This window comes from Onychomys torridus, chromosome 19, assembly GCF_903995425.1.
Source record: "Onychomys torridus chromosome 19, mOncTor1.1, whole genome shotgun sequence".
NCBI lineage: Eukaryota > Metazoa > Chordata > Mammalia > Rodentia > Cricetidae > Onychomys > Onychomys torridus.
Window position 1 is genome coordinate 50,521,720 of NC_050461.1, and position 19,630 is coordinate 50,541,349.

Sequence of the window (19,630 nt, forward strand, 5' to 3'; positions counted from 1 at the left end):
GTTGCTGGATCATAGTTCTTCCATGTTTGGCTTTTTTAGGGAAGGTACAATCATTGCTCACAGTACTGCACCTTTTACCTGCTTCACAGCCATGTGCCGGGGCTACAGTTTGCCCACGTGCCCAGTGACATTCTGTCTTCCTTTCTATCCTTAAAACTTTTTCGACTGTTCATGATCAAGTTAGCCTTTTAGTGCAGTCTAGAATTTGAGATTACAATTCCAATGTATAGTTCTTTTTTTTTAAAAAAATTGAATATAAAATAGGAATAGAGGATATGCAGGCAGTGGCAGTCTCTAAAGGCCAGTTCTGGTAAAACTACATGTTGTTTGAGTTTAGACTAACACTGAGGACCTGGTCCCTTGGTAAGCAGCATGTAGCACGCATACCCTTCAGGCTTGGTGACATCCACTGAAGGGATGGATCAGGTGACAGCCAGTCAGTCTCAGGCTGCTGTGAGCTCAGCCTCTTCCCCGTCTTCCCTCCCCCGCCCTGCTCCCATCTAGTCACTGCCGACTTTCAGTTTCTGCCTTTCTTCCATGGCCCTGGATGTCCAGGTTCATGCCAGGACACAGTTTGTTTTTTCTCCAAAGGCTTTACAGTTCCATTCTCTTTCTGTTGGACTGTGTTAGGAAAGTCAGTATTATACCTATCTTCTCTGAGTGTGGAGCAGAGGATCACAGAACATCCACTTGATTTGCCTTGTTGGCTTTGGCTTAATTTTCTTAAAGCCATGTTCTTCAAAGCACTAATAGAACTGGGTCTGTGTTGGAGATATGGGTGCCCCGAGGCATGGGCATGGCACAGTGCTTGGAGGAAGATCACTCAACACTATTGAGAATAATGATTTTCTTTCTGTGATAATTTGCTTGAGTTCCTAATAAGGAAATTAATTTTTTTTTTACCACCATTTAAAAAAAAGATTCACTAAATAAAAGAATTATTATAGTAAGGGCATTTTCAACTGTTCCCTGACAGTGTGTGTCATAGCTAAGCTAAAAACAAGCGAGCAGTGGTACATCCATAGGAAGTGGAAAATGAAAGCTGGAGTTTGAGTAGAAATGTGGATGATGTGAGCTTTATTTTCCAGTGTAAAAAATGGGGAGGCCAGCCTTGTCTACATAATGAGTTCCAGGATAGCCACAGCAACGTAAGTGAGACCCTGTCTTAAAAACAACATAAATATGGTGAGGGGAGAAAGCTGTCTGTCTCTCTCTCTCTTACACACACACACACACACACACACACACACACACACACACACACACGCATACCAAAGAACACAGAGCAGAAAACATAGCAGAAGAGGTTCAGGTTGAGTATCTTGACCTATCTGTCTTGGAGAGGGGGGACCCATTTGTCAACACAACATCCATTCATGTTTCATATGCACCATGTCCACATAATGCACAAGTAAGTTTGTATGGTATTGGCAGTTCACTTGTGTTTTAACCACAACCTTGCACCGGAGGGCAGGGGCAGGACACTGCTTCTCTTGGCATGCTGGAGTGCTGGATTTTGGGCTAGGAACACTCAGCCTGAGTGAGCAGATGAAGTTCTTGCCTCTGTTTTCTTCCAAATCAACAGTAGCGACTTACTTATAGGTATGAGCGTGACTCTATCTAATAGGGGATTGCAGTTCACTGAAGAACAGGGAGATGTCCGACAGCCATTCTGCTCACATTGTCTTTGTTTCTTGGAAAGAGTGAACTAGTGACCACCAAAAGTAATAATCATGATGGATGTAATGAAAAGGGCAGGGAATTGTCAAATTTAGATATTGTTCATATCTATGTATGTATATATATTCCTCCCTGTTCTGGCATTGGACTCCTTAATGCAGGTTAGATTCCCAGGCCTTTTTGATTTTTTTTAATCTTGAGACACAGTCTTATTAAGTTGTTTAGGATGACTTGAACTTAAGAACTTATGAGCCTCAGCTGCTGAGTAGTTAGGATTACAGACTGTCTTAGTTAGGGCTTTCTTGCTGTGAAGAGACACCACAATTATAGCAACTCTTATAAAGGAAACTGTTAATTGGGGCTGGCTTATAGTTGCAGAGGTTCAGTCCATTATCATCATGGTGGGGAAGCATGATGTCATGCAGGCAGACATGGTGCTGGAGAGGGAGCTGAGAGTTCTCCATCTTGATCCACAGGCAGCAGAAGGAGATTATGAGCCACACTGGTCATAGCTTGAGCATAGGAGACCTCAAAGCCTGCCTCCACATTGTCACACTTCCTCCAACAAGGCCACGCCTCCTTAATAGTTCCACTCCCTACGGGCCTATGGGTGCCGTTTTCTTTCAAATCAGCACACGGACCAGGGTATTTTTATTGTTGCCGTTGTTATTGTTGTTGTTGTTATTATTATTATTATTATTATTATTATTATTATTATTATAGTGTGTATTTGTGGGCCCGAGATCAACATTGGGGGTGGGTCCAGATGTTCTTTAACACTTGTAAACATTTAAGACAGAGTCTTTCCCTTAACTTTGGCTGGACTAGCTGGCTAGCAAGCTCTGAGATTGGCCTGCCTGGCCACTTCCACCCCTGGGGCAGGTAAAGATGCCCAAGACCTGGTCTGGGTTTTTTACATAGGTTCTGGGACTCTGAACTCAATCCTCAAGCTTCCATAGCATGCATAGTTACCGACTCCCTAGTCCATCTATAACCGGGATTCCTCCCTGTTTGCACAGAAGTGAATTGGGAGTTGCTGATGCAGTGCGATGCAGTTCTTTCCTGTGCTGGGAGCAAGTCTTGCAGGGGCCCCTGCCCATTGCCCTCTAGCTGGCAGCTGCTCAGGCCTGCAGGAGGTAGTTGCTCTCCAGGGAGAGGACCTGCCTCTGCTTCCTGGATCTTCTTAGGGGTCATTAACTTCTTTTCAGATTAGATTCTGGTTGAACCTGGGCCATGTGGGGTATTTTACTAACAAGTACTCTAGACTCAAGAATAAGGAATAATTCCCATTGAAAATCGCACGAAGCCTGGCTTGATGAAACACAGCTGTAACCAAGGCTTTTTGACAGCCCCACAATTTCTGCAAATGGTTCATAATTGATTGCCTTGTCTCTATTTAAGGGTGCCCATTACTGTCACGGCTCTTTGTGTGACCCTGTCAGCCTCTCCTGTAGGGGATTTTTTTCTCTCTAGCATTGTTAGCAGTTGGCATATGCTATTATGATGGGGAGGAGTTTGAAAGGAATAAATCATTTCTTTTTTGGGTGAGGGGGTTGAAGGAGTTTTTGGGTTGTTTTGGAGGTACTCCAGGTGTGTTAAGCAGTCCCCTACAGACAAGCCACTCAAGCACTGGGGACTGGCAGTAAAGACATGTGGCTCTTGGGGGATCTGTTGTTCCTACATCTGCTGTGACCTCCTGATACTTCTCCAGAGCAGGCAGGCTCAGAGTGTGGGGTAGGAATATAGTGGAAGGGGGTGTACCTTATCCAGGCAGCCGAGAAAGAGCTTGGTGGCGCTAGGACATCCTTGTGGATGTGACAGGCAAGAACAGTTTGGGATTTTTCCCCCCCTCACTTCATTGCCTGGGGATGAGAGCAGGAGGGATGTATGCCTTCCACGCTCTCCAGCAGCAGTAGCGGACTGTAAATTGCTTCCTTCTCCACCACTGAGAAGGAACAGGTGCCTTTGAACCTCTCCTTTTTATGTGCAAGCGTGTAAGTAAATGCAGGCTTGGGATTCCTGGGTGCAGGTCTTGATCTAAACAAGGGCATGTTTGCATGTTTTCTTTTAAGACTGGAAGTTGATGTGACTCTAACAATGTCTAAAGGTTGTTGTGCATGTGGCAGGGCTTGGGTCTGTTTGGAAGGGGTCCTGAGAGCAATTTTGAGGCACTCTGTATTTATAGGCGAGAAGAGAACTTTGGTATTCTGGCTCTATGGTACTGTCAACCTTGCCTTTCTCATTCCGACGTTTTGTAGTTGACCCCTCAAACAGCTTTGTTAGTTTGAAATAGATGTCAGAAGGACCTGTGCAAAAAACGTTTCCCCTGTATACTCTATTTTAAAGTGAGAGAAAAGAATTTGATTGCTGCAAATCATTTTATGCTTGAACAATTTTGTTGGCACATAGCCCGTGCTTGTATTGGGCTTGGGCTTACTGCTGTGAAATACATACCTGAAAAAAAGAAAAAAAAAAAAAAAAAAGAAAACCTGTTTTCTGCAAGGCGAGCAGAGTTTTTGGCGTAGCCCTTACTCTTCAGTTAATTGTCTAGATTTTAGAGGAGTTTTTTATGTAATCACCTAGTGTAGCTGTGGCCGCGATTATTTTTGCAGTTTGTGGGCGTCATGTTGATAGAACAGAGAGCATTGGGAATCGAGATGTACAGGGTAGCAACTGTGTGTTGTGTTCTTTGGGGTCTGATCATTTCAAAGTTGTGTTTTGGCCTATTGTGTGTTCAAGGCAGAAGAAAAGAATACACACTGACAGCTAGCCTCCCTGTAACCAGGGGAACATAACTTGTATTTAATATTTGACTCCTGCCCACTCATTTTGCTCAAGCTCTTAAGTTTTTCACATGAATTGCCTTTTAAGAGCTTGCAGATCCAAGAAGCAAAGGTTTGGGGGAGCGTGGTTTGTGTTCCAGCATTCCTTAAGCATACACAATCGGGTTTCTAGCATTACCTCAGGACCTTTGGGTTGTAAGATGTTTTGTTAGAAAGTTAAACAAAACATCATTTATTTATGAACAGTAGTCTGTCTCCATAGCTGCGCTTAGTAGATTGATGTATTCATGGTCTTTTCTTCAAGTTAAACGTACCTATTTTTAAATGCAAGTCATCTGAACTAATTTGTATTTTAATGGGCAGGGAGATGGTATCTTCAAGGCAAAATGCTTTGTTCCTGAAAAATGACTCTGGGACGGCATCCTGCCATAGTGACCCATCTCCCGTGATGATGTCACATCAGGCAGCCCTTTCTTTCAGGCAGTAGTGTGCCAAAAAGAAAAAGGGACTATGTTAGAAAGCTGAGTTTGTGTCCTCTTGTGCCAGGACTGATGGGTCACCTGGGCTGAATTACCCAGCTGTGAGGGGATTAAGTAGCCTCCCCTGACAGGTCTTCAAGTACACGTTCTACTCAGGTCTCATCAGAGTGGTGATGGGTGTTGGGGAAGATTCAATGCCAGATAAGAATTCACATGCAAATATATGAATGTCCTAGTGAGATGTCACTGAAATTAATATGTGTGTATGACTTCAACACCCTAGCTGCCCACTGGTCTTTGAGATAATGTCAGATGTCAAAGTCTCCCGAGCTGTTCTCTGGGATAAAAAAGAATCAGACACCAGGGACCTTAGGAATTGAGTCCACTTGACTTTCTGTTGTCTTCTTTCCAAATGATTTATTTATTTTTATTTCATTTGCATTGGTGTTTTTGCCTGCATATATGTTTCTATGAGCACACTGAATCCCCTGGAACTGGAGTTACAGACAGTTGTGAGCTGCTCATATGGGTGTGGGGAATTGAACTGGAGTCCTTTGGAAGAGCAGCCAGTGCTCTTAACTGCTGAGCCACCTCTCCAGCCCCCTCTGTTGTCTTCATAAAGATAACAAGTAATCAACGTAGTGACATTTTCTCAGGTGTTGTGTCGTGAGTTGGCTGAAGTGACTGGGTAGAGAAGCTGTGGGATGGTCTGCTTTCTTCCTCAAAAGCCAGGCTGTGAGTGTCCAGCCATTCAGGGAGGCCAGAGCCCTGCAGATTTGTGCTCTCGAATGAGAGGTGGAGGAGCAGGTTGCAGAGATTTTGTACCTGGCTCTCCAGTGCAGCATTCTGTCATTTTCATGCTATACTCCCTCAGAAAAGAGACTTGATGGTAAGTTTGTTGGGCTTGTCGGAGGCAAGAAAGTTTGTTGGATGGCCTCAAAGAGCGTTTGAGCTCTTGGTAGTTACATATCTGCCCTCCATCCCATGTCCCTAGCTGCAGACTTTTAGTGTTCAGCTCTTCTGGATCATCCCTTGGTCATCAGGGCTGATAAGTGGCCAACAGGGTATGGCATGCAGAGGTCCTGTCCTGCTGAGGATCATTTAAAGCCTGCAGAATTAGAGATATCACCCTTTCTCTCTTTCTGTTCAGGGCATCAAGGAAGGTCCAAAAGTGAACAAGCAGTGTATACAGAGTGGCCTCAAGACCCCAGAGGTGCAGATATGACCATAGCAGCTGTTCTGAAAGCAGCATGGGGTGTGCATCCTGGGAAAGGAATCCTGTCTGAAGGGAGGAAGTGGGAAGAAGCCGTCCCCCCATGTCCCTCCCCATACTTCTTGAGGCTGGCCTCAACCCTGTCACCATGGCGGGTTCCCCCTGACCACAGTTGTATGCCAGGATGGAAGAACCTTGAAATGGGGGAGTGGCTATCATCAGGGGCTGAGCTATGAGCAGGCTGGGCTGGGCTGCACAGACATTGAGTGTCATCTGATGAAATACTCAACTGTCTGTGAAGCCTCAGACATGATGACCGCTCACTGAGAGAGACTTGGGGTTGTGTGTGGCCCTGAGGCTGTGAATTTGCATGCAACAAAACACGCAGTTTGCCATGTTATTGGAATATGCCACTGTCTAGCAGTAGAGCCGCCTGAATATGACCTGACAGACAAGGTAGGCCTGAAATGTCAGACACGAACTCTAGAAAGCCCAGGAACCCTATGCCTTTCCTGGTTCTTGATGGTTCTCACAGAGAGGGGGATAATGGCTCCTGGCTCAGTGGGAGGATTCATGGCGGTCCTTTCTCCCCTTCCATCCATCTTTGGGTTCTATGGTCCCTTTGTCCCTTTGTGAACAGGCTGGACTCCTCAGATGCCCCTCTGTCCTTTGTATTTTCTGTTTTCCTAGTCTTCTCTGTACTTTCCTTTACATTCTTTTTTTATTTTATTTTATTTTTTTAATGTTTCTGGAAGAAAATAAAAATAAGTTGTTACTCAAAGTTGGCTTCTGAATCCCAAATGGAAGAGGAAGGACAAAAATGAAGCCACAAAGAGGCTGCGCTGTAGGGTGGCAGGGTGAGTCACCCCAGAGGGCAGGGCTGGGGGCAGGGCTTGTCAGGTGGAACGTTGGCTCTGAAATTAACTCGCTGTCAGGCACCCAAGTTCTGAAGGGATAATTACATGCCCCCTTGCTGCTGGGGTGATGATTCACAGGGAAGTGACTCGGAGACGCCCCAGAGCTGAAGCCACCCAAGGACTTGACCCTGTCTGGGCAGAGATGCTTCTCCACCAGGGCACCCGTCACTTGGCCACATCTGTTTGCAGCTACACATTCTTCTTCTCCCTTGATACAGCAGGAGCTATGATTGTGCTGTCTTGTCTGAGATGAGATTCTAAGAGGGATCCGCTTATCCTCACCAGGCAAAGTGTTGCATTCAGAGTAGCTCGTCTACCTAGGTGGTGGACTGGGGTCTGCAGTGTGTACTCCCTGTCCCCAGCTTTCCATGTGGTCTCACCTGCAGAAAGGCAAGATGGGGCTGGATGGTGAACGTCCCGCATCATTCCTCTTCATCCTCCATACTTGCCGCCCTCCAGCTCTGCATCTGGGTTTGTTTCCTTTCTACACCCCTCTGCCTGGAGGTAAACAGTTATGGAGGCCTCAGATCATTTCACTTTGGGGCAGAGAAGAAAGTACAGAACTTGGATTTCTCAGGTCAAACCTTCCCTCTTGGTCTGAGCTTTACTTGAAGGTTCTAGAGCTGCCTTAGGGGGGCTGGATTTGCCGTGGGTGTAGGAGTGTGGGTGGGTTTTGCCCCGTGTCCTAGACTGATGAGTGCTTTGTCCTTGACTGAAGTCACCAGACTTGTGCATTGGTCTGTGTCAGCCACACATCTCCTTGCCCATCCTTCTGCCTGAATGTGTGATTGAGAGCAGTCCTTTGCCTGACATTGCTGCTTCTTGTCTTCCTGAATGTGGAGAGCTAATTAAAAAGAACCAAACCTCAGAAGGACCTGATTGGAATCAGCGTTGGTTATCTGTGATCTGTCACAGCGTCTACGGATGTTAAAACCTCTCAGATGTGTGGGTTTTGTTAAGGTCATGATGGTTAGGTACTTTATTTAGGAAAAGTGTTTAGAGTAGATCTTTGAGAATGGGATGAAAGCTCTAGAAACCTCTAGAAAATTGCTCATATGCTTATATTTAAAACTGCATAGAATTCTGGGGTATGCGGCAGGGATCCACAGTGTGATGACATTATGCACAGACTCTAATGATCCCTGAGTTTATAACTCCGACTTGGCATGTTTGACTCATTAGCCTTGGTGCTGACATTACATTATTGACATTTTGAACTATTATCAAGTATTGATGATATGAAAAGTACCATGTTTGTTTAATCGTATCTGTGTGTATGTGTATGTATATGTTCATGTATACGTGCAAGTATGTGTGAAAGTGCATGTTCACATGTGTGTGGAGGCCAGAAGTCAACCTTGGATGTCTTCCTCTGTGACTGTCTACCTCCTGATTTTTTTGTGACAGGATCTCTACTGAGCTGGGACATACCTATTCGTTTAGACTGGTTGATCAGCACGCTCCAGGGACGCTCCTGGCACTAAGTTTTCATGGCTTACATTACAGGTGCATCTTACAACACCTGGCTTTAAAATTGGGTGCTGAGGAGCTGAGTTCAAGTCCTTATGCAATAAAAGCAAGAATTTTGCCTGCTGTGCCTTCTCTCCTGCCTTCCAGTGGCATTTTGACCCTGGTTTTTGTCTTCTAGTCTGCTAGGCCAGGTGGAGCTAGCTATTAATGCTTTACTTAAGATTTTCATGTGCCAAAAGACACAGACGGGGTTAAATAATAATACCACCCCCCCACTGGCCAATAAATTATTAGGTTTCTACCAGAATATATTCCATTAATGGTTGTATGGCACTGGCACATTACTGAATACCACTGGCTTCATCATATGATGATGTTTTGGCATTGCAAAATCTTTTATCTTCTGTAATTATTGGGGACACTGTAAATCTGCAAAGAGTAAGATCTGAGATACTGATCCTCAACTAAACAAGTATAGGCCTGGTTGCTGAGATAAACGGCTGTCTGGTGGGTTAGGAGGGGGTGGTCGTCCACCCAGCACAGGGGTGCTCCAGTGGTGGTGCTCCCCCAGGCTGCTGTGAGTGGAGCCTCATGCTGAACTCCCCCATAGCGGATCAGTCTGTGGCTGCTTCTTGTTCTTTTCTTCTAAAGAAATAACAGCACAGTTATGGTCTAATTTGGGCTTGCTACTGTTTGGGTGCCTTGAATGTTATCTAATCTTTAATATTTACCAAGAGCGGGGAGGATGTGGCCTCATGGGGTTGGTTCATTAAAAGCCACTCCACAAAGGCCCGCTCAGGCGTTAGGTATTGTTAAGAGGTCTGGATTTTCATCCCGACGCCTTATTTCAGCATTCTTGCTTACGTGCAGATCGTCAAATGGGAACTCCATTGTGCAGACTGAATGGAGGTGCCTGCGCGCTTCAATGCAGCTTTTATTCCTGTCATTACTCAGAACACATTATCACCTTTTAATAATGTCTGGGTCCCACGATGCAACCGCCTGTACTTTTTAAAAAGTTCTGCACAATTGTTCTGAGTCATTTTGTCATTTCCTCTAGCATTCAGCTCTAAGTACACTCAGCTGTCACCATCAGGATCTCTCAGGGCTTGAGGCAGGAGAGGCTGAGGAGAAAGCCCACCCAGGAGCCCCACTCACGGGCACACAGTGTGGCTTTTCCTTTTGGCGGCTGCTGGGGGCAAAGAGTGGGTATTTGAGTTTTCAAAAAATCCGTTTCCCGCTTTTCTTGATGTAGCACCAAGACCAGAGAATACAGGTTATGTTATCAAGATTGGAGGAAAAGAGAGCACTGTGGGTCATAAAGGTACCCTCAGGGGCTGGGAAGGCGGCTCAGTGGGTAAAAAGAGCTTGCTGAGCATCATGAGGACCTGACTTCAGGTCCCCGGCACCCATGAAAACAGTTGAGCATGGTGATGTGCTCATGCAATCATCCCAGTGCAGGGGAGGCAGCGGTTGGCAGATCCCTGAAGCTAGCCGGGCAGCCATCTTAGCCAAATTGGTGAGCTCCAGATGGAGTGGGAGGCCCTATCTAAAAAAAAGTGGAGAGCGATTAAGAAAGGCATCCCCTATTGACCTCTGGTCTCCACACATGTATTACCTATGCACATCCACATGCACTCATACACGCATGTGCACACACACACGTGTATACATACAAAGGCACTCTACCTTTAAATTTAGCTTCTCCTTTTACCCCACTTGGTTCCTGTCCCCACCGACTTCTCCCTTGTATTGCTCATTCAGCTGCAGAGCACCCTCCTCCTCTGACTCACTGCCCCTGCGCTATCAATCTCTACTTCTCTGCTGCTACCTAACTTCTCTGCTGTTGTCAGAAGCCACCTGGCAGTGAGTAATCACTGCCATTTGCCCAGAGGTTCTGGCCTGGTGGTGGTACCGGCCGGAGAATTCACAGCGAGCTACTTAAGAACCACCGATACACCGCAGGGCTAGAGGTGTCCTGCCCCCTGCTTACGGCTGCCTTGGGAGGGTGCGAGCCATCCCCTTCCCAGTCTGTCCTGTCACCGAGTCAAGGACTGAGAGGAGACCGGCCACCACGTTGGCCTGGCAGTCCCCACTGTCAGGGGCAAGCCCGGGGCCTCTGCCCACTTTTTTAATGACCGAGGACTCCACCAACATGGTTCTTTCAGCAATGATTTGCCAAGACAGAAACACTGGTTACTCAGCCACGACGCAAGGTGAGGTTTGAAGATTGTCTCACTCTGGGGTGCCAGCAAGTGTTTAGTCTCCATGTTGTTACTGTGACTTGGTTTCTCTTGAACACGCGTCTGTCCGTCTATCCTTGTCTTTTCCGCTCCCCCCCCCCCCCCCCCCCCGCCCCCATGTTCTTTTCAACCCAAGAAAATGGCGCTTGAGATGACAGAGGTATTTGTTGAAACTTAGTGGCAGTAAGAGTTGAAAATTTTCGTCTCCACTTTGCTTCTGTGGTCAGCGCCAGGACGTGGAGGACGGCTGATGTGACATCTCAGCGCCGCGCGCGGCAGGAACTGCTCCTCACGTGATTGTCCGGAGTGGGGAGTGAGTGACCTCACGCGGCTGTTGTATTTCTTGAACACAGCAAAAACCAAGTGTCACTGAGATGACAAGTCAAGCGCCATCAGGCTGTGGGTGGTGCTCACTGGAGGCAAACAGCCCAAGCACATAGCCAGGCCAAACAAATAACAATGTGGTGTTTTACCCGCTTAGGGCTTTTCTTTTCTAAGCCTGTTTTTGGAACCAGATTCCAAGCTTGGTTTTTATGTACTGTTAGCACAAGTCAGGGCCTCTGGAAGTGTGTGTGTGTGTGTGTGTGTGTGTGTGTGTGTGTGTGTGTGCGCACGCGCGCATGCTCAGGGTCTTCAGTCAAACCCTGGTCCTGGTTCCTGGCTCCTGGCTCCGATCCACTCTTCTAGAATGACTGGGCTGTACGCTGGATCCATGGAATCTAGAGAAAGGATACACAGTGGAAACCAGCACATTTGCTGAAGGTGCTATACCAGGAGCCATGGTGCTATACCAGGAGCCATATGAAGGGGATAGATAGCTTGCCGGTGCTGTGGTGGGGAGTCACGCAGTTCCAATCAGTCTTGCTCACCCCCTTTACATGCTGACTGTCTGCAAAGGCTTTCCTTCTAAGCGGAAGCACAGGCTTATAGATGACAGCATTCAAATGACCCAGACGTTAAGAATTCACAGTTGGTCTGCAAAAGAGCCAGGCAACAAAGGGGCCCCCTTATACCGTCAAACCAGAGCTGTGCTCCTGGCGACCTGCCCCAGGCTGGCTGGCTTTCTTATGAAGAACATTATTAAGAACAGGTCAAGCGTGGTAACTACTGTGTCCCTAGCCTATGGATGAGCATTTCTGTCATTTTGACTTGGTCCATGCCCAAGGCTGTCCCTAGAAGTGTATTTTAGCATGCTCTTGGAAAGTGGATGTACTGGATGGATCGGAGCTGCGACAAGAGGTGTTTATCTCCTGCTGCAACTAACTGGAAAGCTTTTAATTAGCTGTTGTGTGGAGTAGAAATGTGAGCCAGGAGTGCCAGGGCCTTCCCGCTATCTTCAGTGTGGAAGAATCACTCCATCCCCTCCCTGTGTATAAATGGCATCAATTGCAAGGGGCCTTAAGCAAGATGGCCGATATGATCTCCATGTGTGTGCCATGAACTTTTTTTTTGGAGACAGTATTATATATCCCAGGCTGGCCTTGAACTCACTGTGTAACTGAGAGTAATCCTCCTACCTCCAGCTCGTGAATGCATTGCAGATGAGTGCTGGAATTACAGGTGTGCACCACCAGGCTGGGTTTATGTTATACTCAGGACTGAACCCAAGAGTTCATGCTTGTTACATAAGCTCTTTACCAACTGAGCTGTCCCCAGCCCTGGGATGAGTATAAAGATGTCCTCTCACGGAAGCCCAGTTTGCCCCACAGCTCTATCAGATTATTATTCCAGCCCCCTTTAGCAGACAGAAGTTGACATAATGGACATCAACTAGCAGGCCAATATATTGCAAGCAGTTGGTCATTGAGAAAGCCAACATGGAGATGGTTCCTGTCAGATTATAAAGAGAATTTCCCATGATACCATTCTGCCCAGCAAGGATTGTAGAGAGGTGAGCATGTGCTTAAACACCATGGGTAAAATTTGGGTCTGTGTGATGAACAACACAACAACAGAACATGTTGCTAGAAATTTGGGTACAACTGTTTGGTAATTAAGTTATATAAACAACCTTTTGGTTTCTTCCACTTTAATAAGTGAAAGAATCTATTTTATAGATCTAGAATGAATTTTTCAGTAGTTGTCAAATCATTTGAAATCTCTGGTAGGGAAGCTTGTGGGTCCAGGACTGTGCTAACTGCTACTCACTCAGGTATTTTCATCTGAGTAGTAATAATGTTGATAGCTTGAAGTCTATAGCGACACTAAAATATAGAGAGCAATACTGCCTTTGTGAAAAGAGCCACTTAAAATGTACTTGGGGGCACAGGAATATACTTGGGGAAAAAACAAAACATTATGCTTTTTATAGGACTTGTCAGACAGCCTCTGTCTGGGCCTCAGTGCACAGAAGCCCAGTGTCCACCACAACTGGATGTCGGCTGTGGCGGAGGCTCTCCCAATGGCAAATCCACGGTTTCTGTCGGCAGTTGCTGCTTTATACATTGCTCTGACTTCTATCTGGTTACACTGTTGTGTTGTGTATCCCACATGTCCTCCCTCCCAGGGAAATCACATTTACACAAAACCAAAACAACCTCAAGATCCATTGGAATCCAGAATAACCTCAAGACCCACCCGCAAAGGGGCACCGTCTTCGTAAAGGGACTCCCCACACAGTGCTCCTACTTTATCGTCTTCCCCTACCTTGTGGGTGGAGAAGATAGCACCATTCTACAGCCAGAGGACTGAGCCCTGTGGGGTGTCCTCAGGGACTCTGCTGTGATGCTTGCTGAGTATTTCTAGAATAAGATTTCCACGTGGTACCACTATGTGGCTAGCTATGTTAATTAAAACGACTCTTGCTGAGTGGTTCCCGTTTGAGCCAAGAAGGGCACGTAAGTTTGGAATAGTCTATGCCGCTGTAGCATATACCCACTCCCACTGACAAAAGGAATGCGTGTGGATTTGGAACCCCAAGGTTTATGCTCCACCTGAAGGTCAAGTCAGCTAGAGGGAGCCAGTGTTTTCAACCTTCCTAAATACAGCTCCTCATGTTGTGGTGACCCCCAACCATAAAATTATTAGTATTACTACTTTTTTTTTTTTTTTTTTTTTTTTTGAGACAGGGTTTCTCTGTGTAGCTTTGCGCCTTTCCTGGAACTCACTTGGTAGCCCAGGCTGGCCTCGAACTCACAGAGATCCGCCTGCCTCTGCCTCCCGAGTGCTGGGATTAAAGGCGTGCGCCACCACCACCACGCAGCTAGCATTACTACTGCATAACTGTCATTTTGTTGCTTTTATGAATCATAATGTAAATATCTGGCATGCAGGATATCTGATATTTGACACTCCCCCATCCCCCACCTCTCCATCCCTCCATGAAAGAGTCCTTTGTAGTCAGAAGGTTTCTCTGGTCCTGATCAGGCCCCACAATCCCACCTGGCCCCCATGGTCCCGTGGGCACTTATAAAATAATCATTCAGAGGCTTAATATTAATTACCAATTATATGGCCAAAGGCAGGCTTCTTGCTAGCTTTTTTTTTTTTTTTTTTTAATTAATCTGTAACTTGCCACATGGCCACGGCTTAGCAGTATTTTCATGTCTGTCTTCTTCTGGCGGCAGCTGGCGTCTCCTTCCTCTCCTTTCTCCTCCCACTGTCTCTCTTGGGTTTTCCTGCCTGGCTCCATCCTGCCCTGCCATAGGCCAATGCAGCTTCATTTATCAACCTATCAGAGCAACACATACTCATGGCATGCGGAAAGACATCCCACAGCAGTCGTTCAACCACCTGAGGGGTCCTGCCCACAGGTTGAGAGACCGTTAATCTAGAAGCTGATCCTAGATGCCCCAGGAATATTACCCAGGAATCAGAATTAGGTGTTTTCCAGCTGCTGTTCTTTGAGCCCATGAAAGCATTGTCAATACTGAGGGATGGATGTGCAGGGCAGGACCTTCCATACCATTGATTTTCCTAGGCCAGGCAAGCTGGGACCCACGGAGGTTATAACTCCAGCAAAGCAGTTTCTTGAGGGAAGCAGAGCCAGGGAGACTGGACTCAGTATGGGCAGTCTGGCTGAGTAGCTGGGCCCAGCTGTTGGAGCAGGGTTGGTCAGAACCTGTTCAATCCAGTGTGAGGCTCTAACAGTGACATTCTTTTTTTTTTTTTTTTTTTCCCCCTTGGAGACAGGGTTTCTCTGAGTAGTTTTGGTGCCTGTCCTGGATCTCACTCTGTAGCCCAGGCTGGCCTCGAACTCACAGAGATCCACCTGGCTCTGCCTCCCGAGTGCTGGGGTTAAAGGCGTGCGCCACCACCGCCTGACTACATTGACATTCTTAGTCATCTCTTTCTACATGTCATTTGCTTAGAATATTGATAGCTGAAAATGCTTTGTCAAAACCCCAGACGGCACTGTGGTGGTCTGATTGAGAATGGCCCCACAGTCTCATAGGGAGGGGCGTCATTTGAAAAGATTAGGGCATGTGACCTTGTTAGAGTAGCTGCGGCCTTATTGGAGGAAGTGTGCCATTGAGGGGTGGGCTTTGAGGTTTCAAAAGCTCAACCCAGTCTCAATGGATCTCTCTCTTCTGAGGATCCAGATGTAGAACTCTAGGCTCCTTCTCCAGCACCACGTCTGCCTGCATGCTGCCATGCTTCCCACCATGAGGACAATGGACTAACCCTCTGAAACTGTAAGCCAGTCCCACCCAATTAAATGTTTTCCTGTATAAGAGTTGCCATGGTCATGGTGTCTCTTCACAGCAATAAAGCCCTAACTAAGACAGGCCTGGTGGCTCATACCTATAATCCCAGCACTCAGGAGTCCAAGGCAGGAGGATTGCTTTGAGATGGGGGTGGAGGACTGGTTACAGTTGGTGTCAATGGCATATTTTCTCTTCAAATAAATGACAGTGATGATCTTTTCATGCTTTTGTGTCTAACCATTACTAGGAAAAGGAAATTTACCTCAGCCGGTAAATTTTCAGACTGTTTTAAAAGACTATCCCTTCAAAGGCTGCTTGCTCAGTGAGATACTGGCAGAGCCTAACCTCTGGGCTATAGAGTGCTGGGTTTCAGAGTACCCCAAGGCGCCATGGAAACCCTAAGAACAGAAGTGTTAAGTGGAAACACTAGCCACTAAATAAGTTTCTTAGAATACATTTAAACTCATTTGTGAGATTATCAGAAGAAAAGTAAGCTGTGAGAAAACACGGAAGAACATGAAAAGAAAGCTACAGCCTTGGGTATGGGAGAGTTAGAGGGTCGACCTGAAACGTAAGTCATCTCAAGGATGCATTTCCCCCCAAATGGAAAACACTGACTTAGTAGCTTAATTAAGGAATGTGTGTAGAATGGAAATTCAATTGTGTAAGATAATCACTAAGGCACTTGCGCATGGGTGGAAAAGTAAAGACACAAGACACATGTAAAAAAGAGGAACCATATCACCATCTAGAAGTCACTCAGCAGACAGACTCAAAACCCTTAGGAGAACCCAGCACTGTTTGCCTGAGCCCTGGAGTTGAGCCACAAAAACATTCTGTGTCAGTGTTTTGTTTTATTTTGGATATAGTTGAAAGTATTCTCTATAAAGGATTTTGTAGTTGGTGTGTTTGACTTGTGACCCCTGGGCCCCATGCAGCCAAGACCAGTTATGAGTATGGCCCAACACAGAATTGAAAAAAATGAACTTTTTTTTTATGATTTAAAAAGCCAGGCAGATCTGTGTGAATTCAAGGCCAGCCTGGTCTCCAAAGCAAGTTCCAGGAAAGGCACAAAGCTACACAGAGAAACCCTGTCTTGAAAAACAAAACAAAACAAAACAAAACAAAAAAAAGAAAAAAGCCCCGCTAGCAGCAGTGACACACACCTTTAATCCCAGCACTTGGGAGGCAGAGGCAGGCGGATCTCTGTGAGTTCGAGGCCAGCCTGGGCTACAGAGTGAGTTCCAAGACAGGCACCAAACTACACAGAGAAACCTTGCGTGTGCGCGTGCACGTACACACACACACACACACACACACACACACACACACACAGGCCCCTCAATTGCATGGTTCCTGGGCATGAACTTTGTAGTTTACAACATTGTATCTCAATGTCAAAATGGTTGGACACATCTGCTTTGTAGTTTAGATGAGTTAAGATGTCATGTGTCATCTCTAGAAAAACAATGCATAAGGGGCTTTAAAAATGTGTAATTATCGTGAGGGGTGGTGCACATTTATGATTCCAACACTTGGGTGGCTGAGGCAGGATGATTGACAGTTGGAGGCTAGCCTGGGCTATCTAATGACACCCTATCTCAAAGCAAAAGGAGCTTGGACTCCAGTGACTGAAAAAAAAAAATAAGGATAAAGTTTTATAAATTCTTGAGTCTTAAATTCAAAATAATTAAAATTTTTTTCAGGTTCATTTTTATTTTGTGTATGGGTATCTGCTGCATGTGTCTGTGCCCATGGGGGCCAGAAGCAGACATGGGATCCTTAGGAGTGGAGTTACAGATGGTTGTTATGTTAGCTGCCCCATGGGTCCTGGGACCTGAACCCAGGTCCTTTGGAAGAAGAGTCAGTGCTCTTAACCTCTGAGCCCTCTCTCCAGAACCTAGATATCTATCTGTGTGTGTCTCTACAGGTGAGTGGAAACTGCCCATGTAAAAGGTTGGTGAGTGTCTGGGGCTATCAGAGTTGCTCAAGCTCTTTGGTATTAAGAAAGCAGCTGTAGGTAACACAGAGCGGAGACGAATGCGCTTGGCTGAATTCTAATAACACCTTATAACAACAGCCAGGAGGCTGGATTCGACCCACAGGACATGATTTGCTGACCTCTCTCCAGTGGTCCTCTTTTAATTACTTGTTCCAGTGTGGGATCATGGGAGTCTCTTGCCTACATGGGCATTGTGTTTGGCACCTAGAAGTCAAGGAGAATTTTGGCTCACATGCTCTTTGGCTGCATAGGTTCAACTATATATACAAGAAGTCATCTCTTTTTATACGAACAAATGGAGTAGAGGAACACAGTCTCAAGCCAGGAGACATGGATAGGCTGGCCATCCCATGCAGCTTCTGTAAGGAGAGGAACATTCAAATGCAGTGTTTCATGGGAAGGAAGGCGTGGTTGTGTTGAAAGACTGCTTTACCCCCTGAAAGGTCCTTGGCAGAGAGACCTTATCTTCTTCCTTCCCGAGTCTGGACCAGACTGCTGTTAAATAAGGAAACTGAGCAGAAGGCAGGCAGCGAGGACACAAGCTGCCCTGGCATTCCTTCTGTTACCAGGAGCTGCTGGGCTGTTCCTGTCCCAGGAGCAAGGTGGGAAGCCATGCGGAACCAGCTGAGGTGCGGTGCCTCTTTCCTGGAGCTACTCTGCCGTCCCCCTTGACCTCTGGGCTGTGCTGCCTGAGACTGAGGTCCTGCTTGGCATCCTAACTCCAGCTCAGCTTCCTTCACCTTTTCAGAAGGTGTCCACGGGTTGCCCCAGGTTGCCTTTCCTGACTTCTAAGTGGCTGCCTGTTTCCTCCCTTCCCTGGGGCCAGCTTCACCTTGTCCTGTTCTGGTACCAGTTGGAGCCACAAGCTTTCCCGCCCAGCCCTGTGCTTGTCTCCTTCCTGTTTTTCCTCATGGCTCTGGCCACTCCTGTTTGAGAAACTGTGGGTCACCATGTCATTCTGTGTGCCCAGAAGAGCAGCTTCATAAAAAAAAATTACTGATAAAACTGGACTGTTTTGGCTTGTCCTTTGGGGCAACCAGAGAAAATATGTCCTTTCAGACATTTGAGATAAATGAAGTTGACACATTAAACTCCCTGGGCAGGACTTTGGAGATGGCTCTGCCCACTGGAAAAGCACTTGCTGTGGAATCCTGGGGATCTGAGTTCAAATCTCCAGCACTTATGTAAAGCCAGGTGTGATACCCCATGTCTGTAATCCCAGGGCTCCTACCACAAGATAGGATGTAGAATTCCTAGAGCTCGTGAACCAGCTAACCTGGAGCGCGTAGCAGGAAAAAACAAAAACCAAACCAAGAGACTGTGTCCCAACTCAAATGGAAGATGAGGACCAACACTCAAGGTTGGCCTCTGACCTTGCATGCATGTTATTTACACATGTGTGCATGCATTTGGAATATGTGCAACACTCACAGATTATAAAAGAAGATGACAGTTCTCTGGGCAGTAACTTTCATTGAGCTCCTTGTCCTTTGTGGGTTATTTGTACACATTTTCCCCCTCATTGAATCCTCTGCGGCACCTTTAGTATGTCATCTTTAGATACGGGAATTGAGTTAGGAGAGGCTAGTTAAGGTCACGTGGTTGGTGCCTGCCATGCCAGGGTTTTAACTGCACAGTGTGTGTGTGTGTGTGTGTGTGTGTGTGTGTGTGTGTGTGTGTGTATCTTCTGCCACTTGAAAGAGGTATTTGAGGACACATGGTCTAGCATGGGCTATTTTGGTTTCTGGCTACAAACTGGAGGAATAAGAGGGAGTGGCCAGGACGATCAGTGTTCATGATGCCCTCGGGCCTTCACCTTGCTGTCCTGGACATGTGTCCTGTAGGTGACAGGCATCCAATGGACTGCAGCACCCAGGTCCAGTGAGTTTCTCTGTGTATAACCACTGTTCCGTGGGCTCCTCTCCTTGGCATAAAGGTCACTACCTCTTGTTCCCCATGCTTAGTGCCCACAATCTCAGCAAAGAGAGGCCCCTGCCTCTCTTTTCCTGTCACGTCCACCTGTCTCAGGGCCAGGCCCTTCTTCACACTGGCCCTCAGTTCCTGCAGAGTCCAGCCGCCTCATCCCGTCTTAGGCCCATGACATTGCCTTTATCTTCAGTCATAACTTTAGTGTTCGTGTCCCTGGCCTCTTCTGCCCAGAAGAGCTTTGTCATTTGTTTCCAAAGGGTTCCAGTCT

The 19,630-nt window shown here is 46.6% G+C and overlaps 1 protein-coding gene across 5 annotated transcripts in view; it reads left to right on the forward strand.

The window, feature by feature from the left end:
- The window catches only part of Tiam2 (TIAM Rac1 associated GEF 2), a 108,381-nt gene that overhangs the window by 66,382 nt on the left and 22,369 nt on the right, over nucleotides 1–19,630 (forward strand). The window contains exon 1 of one of the 5 annotated variants that reach the window (XM_036168645.1): nucleotides 3,413–3,674. The exons of 3 other annotated variants lie outside the window; for them this stretch is intronic. In XM_036168645.1, the coding sequence (XP_036024538.1) occupies nucleotides 3,663–3,674 (12 nt within the window). In that variant the 5' untranslated portion in view covers nucleotides 3,413–3,662. Of the gene's footprint in view, nucleotides 1–3,412; nucleotides 3,675–10,413; nucleotides 10,759–19,630 lie in introns of those variants that run through there. One more of the 5 variants, XM_036168646.1, reaches the window with a different exon arrangement.